We start from the raw sequence: 10,148 nt of genomic DNA on the forward strand, positions 1-10,148 counted from the left end.
GCAAGGTTTTTTCAGTGATTGTTTAAAAGTTGTCTTACACAAATTTTAGAGTAAAAGAATTAGCTTTCAATAGTAGAGTGTTTAGAACAGGAGTATTTCTGAAGGTGTGGAATTGGGAGTATCCCAAAGCCTTGTGAGTTGTCACAAAAACTCAGCTGAAATGGCCATTATCAGAAATGAGATTGAAGTGATACTTTTGCAACCTAAATTCTAACAAAGCTGCCGTAGTTAGCAACTACCAGTACAACAGACTTTTTAAAAATAACACTTTCCTTGATCCTTATCAGTGCTTTTACCCCCAGCATTGTGTTTGCTGACAATGGCAGTGCAACTCCTGGGCTTTCCTACTTTGACTTTGGCACGGATTTGAGATGTGGAAGTTTCTTACCAAGTGCTGATGTGAGAATGAGATGGTGGAAAATAACTGCAGAAATTCGTGCATAATTCAGCCTTGGTCCAAATGGTTGCTGTCTGCCCTTCCTTTTTGTGATGTACTTCATTGCAGACACTCTAAACAGGCAAATTGAATGGAATTCAGTCTAAGTGCAGATTGTATCCATCTTAAGAAGTTAGTATCTATTTACATACCTGCATGCACACTGTGTGTGATGTGTAGGTTTGTGGATGTTTTTCTCATCCACATTTACATGAGTAAAGGGTTAATAAAGGTGTGAAACCTGCTGTATGTAAACAGGAGTGGAATGCAAGCAAAAATTGTTCATTCTCTGAAGATGATGTTCAGCTAAAAGAACTCACAACTTCTTTTTTGAGTTCAGGAGATTCCTGCATCCAAAGCTTTCAAACAGAGCCTTACAGCAAACAGGAATTACCTGAACTACATCACTCTGTTTTGCTTTGTACATGTGCTGAAGAGGGTAGATGAGAGTCGATTATTTATTGATGCTTAACTGGGTGGGAATTTTGAAATTTAATGAATATCTGGGCCTTGATGCCGTGGCTCACAGTTCCTGGGTAGGTTGTGTTGATTTGCAAGGCTGGTGCAGGGTTATGTGAACACTAAAGTTTGATACTATTGTACCAGCTGTGCTCAGTGGGGGACAGCTTGAGCATGCACAGCATCAGGCATTTCAATCTTAAGTCAACAAAAGAACTATCTACAGATATGCTATTCATTACATTTTGTAAGTAATACCAAGATATATGGAAGAAAACAGAGCTTTCTTCATCAGTGTTTTAAATTGTGGAAACTTGACAGATTTACCATTCCCAGGAATGTGTGAAAACACTGCCACGTTGCTCTGAGGGTTTTCATTCCTGATTTTGACCAATGTGTTTTCTGTGACAGGACATCAATGAAATGGTGCGAACTGAGCGTCCAGACTGGCAGAATGTCATGCTGTATGTTACAGCAATTTACAAATACTTTGAAACCTGAACCCTAATCATTCGACAGATCCATGGGATACAACCAACATGAGCTACCAGATGGAAATCTTACTGAAATGCTAATCCCCATTTCACTGAAAACTGGCAACATTTGAGTCCCCTCAAACTTCAGTGACACTATCTTGGATTGCCTCAGATTGCTTCAGCTACTAAGCATGGAAACAACTGTTTAAGAGCAAGAACTTGTTGCCACAGTGCTTGGAATAACCCAAGTTATTAAGCTATTCAGATTAATTATGTAGCCTAAAGAGCCTGAACTACTTCTGTGCTGCCTCTCCAGTCAGACTTCCTGAAACTTTCTTTGCTGGGAGAGTGAGGTGAATGCTTCCTCTGGCATATAGGAGACTGAATGTACAGATTAAGCTTTGAGAAGGAAAAGGATTACATGGCATCATATTACTGAACTTTCTGTAGCATCCAGATTCCACAGACTCTGAATATTCTACCCACAGCATATGGTAGTCCAATATAGTAGATTTCTTAATGGTAATTTAGTTATTGCCTATACAGCTATTTTCCATCCTTTAAAATGTGCACAATATTCCAGGAAAACAAGCTTTGATTCCATAATGACAAATTGAGGGGAAAAGTGCTCTTGATACCTCGAAAAATCTGGCACAGAAGAAGACTTCATTCTAAAGCTTCATTATAAGCCTACCTCTGTCACAGTGATGTGGCTTTCATCTTTATCTTATGGATTGTAAAGACTAGCACATGCAGCTCCTGCCTTCCAGGGTACACTACACTTCAAGGAATCTGTGCAAAGTCCCTGTGCTTCCACTCTAACAGAAATGAATCAATGATCACCCCTTGTCTGGCTTGTTCTTTGCTCTCTTCCTCCTTTGCCCACCCCGGGCTTCCCTCTACAGCAATACGAGCACACCTTGTGGGTATCTGGGGTAGAAGTTTGGAACTGGGATAGCTTTTCTTCTGCAGAGAAGATACTGTTAATCAGATGTAACAATGAAGTAGTTTGTCTCAAAATCCAGCTTTGCCATGTTTTCTGTGTGTTTTTCATTGGTCTTGCACATCCTCATCTGAGTGACAGAAGGTGAGATGTTCTCTGGGAAGGACTATGGAGGAACTGATGTAATTGTGTACACCCAGCAGTCTCAACTATTGCGTGGAAATGACTCACTGTCACAAGGAAGGAATTGAGAAACTTTAGTCTGCTCAACTACTTTTTTTTTCTTTTTTTTTTTCCCTGAAAATGTACCTGAATTCATTTAGCAGCTCTTGGGCAGAAGAGTTTAAGTGCCTTAGCGATCATTGAGTTGATAGTGCTGGCACTTCAGGCCTGCTGTGGAATGTTAATGGCTCCCAACGGTTTCATGGCTCCATTTGTCACGAGCTGTGTGTTGTAATCTTGTTTGTCAAATCGAGGGGAGACTTCACTCCCTCACTGCTTCTGCCTCTTGCTTTTCTGAGCACTTACCAGCAGTCCAGCCATGGAGCATCTCATTAATATTAAGCAGAAGCCGACTTGAGCAGTGATTCTGTAACAGCTGCTATTTATAAGCACAGGCTTTTTCAGCAGTAACCCCACTGTAAAGAAAATAAATCTGTTCTATGGTGCTCTTACGACTGTTAAGGACAGTTTGAATGTCATAGATGTTAACCCAGTGAATGCAACTGTGCTTGGCATCTGTGAAACATCTTCATGGTATAAAAGCACAGATTTAACTCAAAAGTATTGCCAAATCCCAAACCTTATCATCTGAAGAACATAGCCCATGTGAAGAGTAATAATTCAGCATGTCTCTAGCATTGTATAAGAATACACATTTACACTGATATGTGCCTGTGAGAATTATGGAACTTTGCAAAATAACTATTTAACCTGTGCTGAGGGCCCTTGAGAAGTTTTCAGAGCAGCATTGTCTCAGACATTCTTACAGCTCTTTAGAACTAGAAGTAGAGACCCTCAGATTATTAATTGGTGCATTTGAAGAGCCAACATAATCTAAAGACAATTGTTGCAAGAGAGGTTTCAAGTGAAAGATTTTCATTAACAGATTTTAATAAAAGTCTGAAATACATTTTCCTCTCCTCTATATTTCTTCAACTTTTTTTTTTTTTGCTTCATTAGTTTCAATAGGAATAGTCTTAGTGGAAATACACATTACTGATCTCTTGCTTTCTATCTCCTATTATTAAATTCCAGATTTTGCCAATCAGTGTTTAAAAAAACCCTTCTGCTTATCCTCTGAACAGATATCCTTATCTATGATTGTCTTATTCATTGCCTTAGAATTAAAAAAAAATATTTTTCTAATGAAAGGGATAGCATTTCTGGATCTAAATTCACTCATGACCTGTTTTGGTGAGGTAATTCAAGCTTTGACCTGATTATTTTTCTGTCCAATGGTCATCTTCATTTACCTGGGATGTTGTCAGAGTCCTTAAATGCAATAACCCTGAGAGTGTAACCATTTGTCAAAGGAGAAAGGAGAAATCATGTTTGCCAGATCCTTTCTGTTAAAAACACGAGGAAGAGAGAGAAAAGCTAGCAGTAATTATAGTAGGGATCTTGTTCTGAACTTGAGAGCTTTGTAAACTTCTTCTTGGTGTGATTTGTCTGATAAAACTCTGTGAATCCAGCCCAAGAACCCTGGGCTTCATGAAGAGGTTTTTGTGTCTTGGTGTATCTGAGCCTTTATGTGGGAGGTGCTGCTGAGTGGAAGGAAGGGAGCAATGGAAGGTCTAAAGCAAACACAGTGCCCTGCTGCTCTCTACAATGTGGCTTTTTCTGAAGGTTCAAACCACATTCAGTTGTTCAAGAGGTAAAATAGCAGTAGCCCTTCTGCATGTGGAATAAATATACTGTTGTGTTTGGTTTCTGTTCATAGTTAATCCTGAAACAGCCTGGTTTTTTGTTCATGTGAAGTGCAAGTTTATGCTGATTTACTTTCCTTTTAATCCAGAAGATATTTCTGAATGTACTGCAAATATGTTGTCATCCATTTATATTTTACTATGTGCCTTGCAAATGCCTGTGCTCTAGAATATCAGGGTTACTCATGGCCAGCTGTAGGGTGGGCAACAAAATGGAGCTGTGGGACATCCTGATGCAGGTCCAGCTGTGCCATCCTCTGGATCCTGTGGATGGAAACACTTCCATAGGTGTTACACTTGATTTGGTTGTTTAATCCAGTTTGATTTGGCTGTCTTGTTGAAATAGAAACACTAATTTCGTATCTCCAGTGTGAATCTCTGACCCTCACAAAAAGTTTTATTCCCATGCCTCTGAAAAACTGAGTGAAATTTTCACTTTTAAATTTGTGTTTGTGAATAGTTTATCCAGAATATAGTATATAATTATGACATATTCTGATTTAAAGGTAGGTTTTTGTCTCTTTTGCATGAAAGAGATTCTTTGAGTTACATGTAGTGTTTCTGATAATTTTTCGTCTCCAATTTTATGAAATATTTCCACTGTTTGTGTTTTTCTGTAAAGTCCATCATCGTGTCTTAGAATTCCCTTAATTTGCCAGAGCAAAATGAATTCTACTTTAATTTATTGGTATAAATTCCTATTAATGTCCCTGGCATCAGTGATGCTCTGGTTTTAGGTGCATGAGGAGAAATAAATTGGATCCCTCCTTAATGGTTGCAGTACAGTGGTTGAAGCTGCTGAGGATCTGCCTTGTGTGGCTGTGACTTTGGAGTCTCATTTCTCTTACTGATCTCAGTGTTAAGTTCTTAGCAATTTTTTCAGTTTCAACACTCCAGACATTTGGGTTCTTTTGCATTACCAGGAGATTACTTTAACTCGATTCTATTTCTGTACATATTTGGCCCAGGGCACAATTTTTATTCTAGCCTAGTTTTTTAACCAAGATTATTTGGGAAGCTGGAGATTTGGAGAACTTGTGGGTGTTTTTCTTCCTGCCTGTGCCTGGGCTTGGGACACTGTGTGGTGCTCAGGTGGTGTGTGACAGTTCCTTCCCAAGGCTGAAGTGATGCAGTTACACCTTTAAACTGCGTTCTGTGACTCCTCTGGTGACTTCTCCTCTTGTTTGCCTCTTACAACTCACTCAGCCCCAAGCAGGAGCTCCTAAGCTTCTTCTGGGAAGGAGTCCAGCTGTGCATCTTCATGCTGCTTTTTGCCTGTTGTGAGTTGTGCTGAGGTGGTCTAGAAATAAGACCTTAAAATAATCATGTTCATGTTTGGACTGAGTTAGCTGTAGAGTTTGTTTGTGGTCCTTCTCTTGACTGGGTAAATATTTATTTCTGTTGGATTTTTATGTTCCTCTGGGCTCTATTTCTGTAATTCCTTTCTTTAAGCTACCATTAGTGTGTCCCTTTCTTTGAGCTAATATTAGCCAGTTTGAGAAATTACTTGGTGAGAAGTGCTATTAAAGTGTCTCCAAGTGCTGGACATGCCATTGTGCTTTCCCAAGTTAGTGTGTGTTGACTGGCAAAACACAGACATCTCTTAATACATTTAATTGTCCCTATTTAGCAAGGTATCTTTAATAGTGTTTCTGCTTTCACAGGAGAGTGGCTGGATGGGTTTTAAATTACTGTGTGGCTGCTGTGTCCCTCCTTCATCTGAGGTTCTTCTGTTGTGTTCCCTGATTTTAGAATCAGTCTTGTAGTACACTCTATAATTATCTAACCCAAGATGTTAAGCATCTGAAATATGTAGCAAGTATGCTGTGGATAATTAATGCTAAATAACTTAAAAGGTCAAGGTTTGTACAGTTCTGATTTCTGTTAATTGATACAAGTCTTTTTTCCCTTTATGATTTTGCTACACTTGCCAGTTATTTGTGTGCAGCACCCTTAAACTCGTTTTGACAAAGCCACTGTCCTGATCTCCTTGAGCTAATTCATTCTGTGATTATTAGAATTATTTCCTCCCAATGAAACTTTAGTAAAACCTATGAACACCAGATGACTTCCTCCCAACTGACATTAACTTTAATATTCCTTACCCAAAGGCCACTGTGTTGTACAGAAAGTTTCCATCAGTCCCAGCAGGACTTGGGGATGCAGAGCAGTAGGGCAAACTTCTGGCAGAATATTACAGCAGCCTGATGCAATTAAGCTGGTTTCATTTTAATCCCCTATTTTCAGGGGGTTTCAATTTAGGCAAAATCATTTACTGAAAGCTGAAATGTGGCCTGTTAGGTCTCCACTGGGAAGTATGCTTCTGTTTAATAATATTTTTATGAGATTGTATTTATGGAAACAGAAAGGAAAATGTCATAAAGCTAGTTTTGTTGCACTTTTCTAAGGCTTTTGTATTTTGCATAGTTCTAGAATACGAGGAAGTTGCTTGGGGAAGTCAAGGTTTGGAACCTGCTCTGCCCCAGCACAGCCATGTATGATGTGCATTTTCACCCTAGTGATCCGTGTATTATTTTAATTGCATGTGTCTGGTGTATTTATATGGTAGTGAGGGAGCCCAGCAGACATTTCCTGCTGCACAGGAGCCATTGGCAGTCCCAGTTCCACAGCTCATCACTGACCTGTTCTGACTGTGGACTGCACTTGCAATAATGGAATAATCCATTTTTCATTCTGAACTCTTTCAACAAAGGGGGAGAAAGGGGCTCTTCTTTTTTTGTTGTTGTTGTTGTTTTGGTTTGTTTGTTTGGTAGTTTTTGGGGGGTGGTTTTTTGGGTTTTTTGTTGTTGTTTGATTTGGTTTGGGGTTTTTTGTGTGTTTTTGGGGTTTTTTGGGGGAGGGAGGTTGTTCCATTGTTGAAATTTCTCTGGAGGTTTTTAATGGTTTCCAGTTATTGCATATGTTCAGTTAGGATGGTTACTTGGAAATGAGTTCAGCTAGGAGGGCACAAATACATGTAACATTCTCAAGTAATTAATCCTTGTAACTTACAAACATTTCAGTTTGATAGAAACTTTTGGTTTTCTGTGTATTGTAAGGTTAATTTTTCTGTCCATAAGTAGCACTTTTATATGTATCTGAAGGGTTTTTTTTAACAGAAATGTGTTTTTTCTGTATATTATCTAATGGGAAGAAAGTATAACACTACTAAACAAGGCATAGACTAGTTTGCCTTCAGACTGTAAGTTCACTTTAGGTCAGTAATGATCAAGAGTTGTTCAGTGAATCTGAAATAAATCAGTGATCCCATTTAATACTGGACAACTCCTGATCCAACCTAGAAGGGCATTAACTGGTACCCTGCACCTCTTGGGTGAGGGTACTTCCTGTTCAGGTGTGAGCCAGAACTGACACAAGTGTGATGAATTGTGGACTTGGTGAAAGAACAGAATTTTACTGATGCCTCAGTCTGACTTCACAGCACTGTACTGGATAAGGACTAACCTTGTTTGAGATGACACTGCAGCCAGTAATGACATCTCCTGAATAGGTAATTTAAAGCTCACTTTCCATGGTCTTTAAAGATGATACAAAACCCAGTGATTCTTAAAGCTCTTCTCATCCACCCAGCTTTTCTGGTTTGTGTTGGTTTTACTCTTCCTTGAAACACAGCTGTTGTCTGTCAGTCTGTGTATGGGTTTAGAAATTCTTCTAAACAAGTGCAAGTACTTTGTTTTTTTTTCTAGAACCCTTTTGAATAGTTTAGACACATCTTACATGGAGAGAGGCTTTGCATAAATGTACAGATGCAGCCACATGCACATGTGTAGATGTGTGTGTGCAGATCTGTACTGCAGGTTCTGAGTAACATGGAATGTGTTTCAACAAGTGCTTGTGTCTTGAATACTTAGGCTGGTGTGTTAGTGTATATATTTAAATGGCAAGGAGGAAAAAACATTTTGTTTGCTTTTGGTTAGAGTGGAGAAATACAGCTTTGAGGAAAATTTGAATGAATATTCCAATTGTATTTCACCCTGTTTCTGCTTTGAAAGGCACAAGTTGGTAATGATTGGAACTTGAGAAGTCAGCAAGCCTATGTTAAGCTAAACCTTTTGGAGGACCCAAAATGCTTTCAGTTTGCAAGGACCACTAAAGACCTGGGCATTTACTTTCTCCATAATGTATTCTGTATGAGTATTTAGTATGTATGCCTTCGATTTGCCAATGTTGCCATGTTTTCTTCTTAATTATTCATGAAATAAAGATTGCAAATAGCAGAATGTGTGTTTGTTTTCTTGGGTGAATGCTGCAGAAGGGGCTGTTCTCACTCTGGTTCTAGCACTGTTTTTCCTGGAGTGTTGCAGGAAGCAAAGGTGGAGGTGAGGAGTGTGTGCCAAGGCTTTGTGTGCACATAAACTGAGGATTTCTTGGGAAATCATCTCTTGGGATCCCAGCAGCCTCTAGAGGATCTACCCCCAGAGGGTTTTAAGTGGTAAGACACTGAATAGCCCAGATAAGAGGGATGTGTTCAAGGCATCTGCTTAGCCTGTATTGTTCTAGAGAAGGAAATTGCAGAGGATATGGTCACTTTAGGCAGCTTCTGCAGTGCATTGCAGGATTAGAATTATTTAAATGTTATTTAGCCCACCCTAAGTAAGGCCATCGTGTGCTCACTCCCTCTCTGTCTCTAAAGGGGTTGGGGACTTCATCTCTAGATCAGTTCAGGCTATTTAAAGCAGAAGCCTAAACATCATTTTTCCAGATGAAAATAAAGCTTAGAACACCTTAAATCTGGTTTGGTCTCAAATTGTCCTGGATAACTTTTGGTAACTTTTCAAGTGCTGGTTTGGAGCTTTAATTTCAAGTGCTCTGGAATAAGCTGGATCCAGAGGTTTGGATTGAGCTCCTAATTATTGTAAATATTGTTCTGAAAGACACTGGCTAGTATAGATATTTTAAGAATACCTTTTTTTTTCCCTTTTTTGAGATTTTGTGAGTTGTTTTCTGACTATTCAGCAATCTAGAAAAGTCTTTGTCTCAGTAAATGTTACTCTCCAAGAAAGTGTCTTGTTTCTCCTTCCTTGAGGTGAAACATTCTCCCTGAGGACTCCTTGCAATCCTTCCTGCAGTGGCTGGAGCTGCTGGAGCTGTGTGGTTTAAGAACATGCCTGATTTAAGAAAACGTTTTAGTTCTTAAAATGGATTTATATCCTGTTTTTCAGCATGGATCTTCAGCTTTCAGGCTTCTTCTGCAAATAAATGTTTCAGAAGTGTAGTGTAGCAGACTCATGTCAGAAAATAGATGTTTTTCTTTTCTGTAGCAAGCTCCTGGCAGCACCATGGCAGGGACTTGTCCCCATGCAATGGGCACCTGGAGGGCAGGACATGGGCCAGGCATGAGGGATGCTAAAACTGCAGGGTCTGCACAGTCTGTAGAGCTGCAACATTTCTTTCCCATATCCACTGAAATAGTATTCCCTCACCAGACTGTTTTCATGGATTGCCTTCCAAGCTGTCACTAAAAAATGTTGTTAAAAATGTAAAACCAGCTCCATAAGTGTGTCTAAGTTGAATATAATAAAAGTGGTTCATTAATTTTTAAGATCTTACTGTAATGAAAAGCTGCAGCTAGAAGGAATAGTAAAATAAATACCTCAGAAGCAACAGCAATATAATATTCCACTATATTAAATCACAAAAGCTGGTATTGGAGTCCTGGTTTTTCTGCAGTTAAATTCTGTGGAGGAACTAGGTTAGCAATACAGAATTTCTGCTGAAATGCTAAAAGGTTTCACAATTGCTTTGATGGACAGCAGAGACTTGGATTAAATCATGTCTGGCAGAGTTTTACAAAGGGCAGAGATCAGAGGAGCTCATGAAGATGTGCATTATTACCACACAGAATTATTTTAGAGGAGACCCTTATACTTGAAAGTTAACTCTTT

At 39.2% G+C, this 10,148-nt stretch overlaps 1 protein-coding gene across 2 annotated transcripts in view; it reads left to right on the plus strand.

Moving 5' to 3' along the window:
• SPECC1L (sperm antigen with calponin homology and coiled-coil domains 1 like) overlaps positions 1–8,483 on the plus strand; it is a 62,890-nt gene extending 54,407 nt beyond the window's left edge. For both annotated transcript variants that reach the window (XM_014894702.2, XM_088176301.1), the window contains exon 16: positions 1,307–8,483. In XM_014894702.2, the coding sequence (XP_014750188.1) occupies positions 1,307–1,396 (90 nt within the window). In that variant the 3' untranslated portion in view covers positions 1,397–8,483. The remainder of the gene's footprint in view (positions 1–1,306) is intronic.
• The last annotated feature ends 1,665 nt before the right edge of the window (positions 8,484–10,148 follow it).

Source organism: Sturnus vulgaris, chromosome 19, assembly GCF_052056855.1.
Source record: "Sturnus vulgaris isolate bStuVul1 chromosome 19, bStuVul1.hap1, whole genome shotgun sequence".
NCBI classification, from domain to species: domain Eukaryota; kingdom Metazoa; phylum Chordata; class Aves; order Passeriformes; family Sturnidae; genus Sturnus; species Sturnus vulgaris.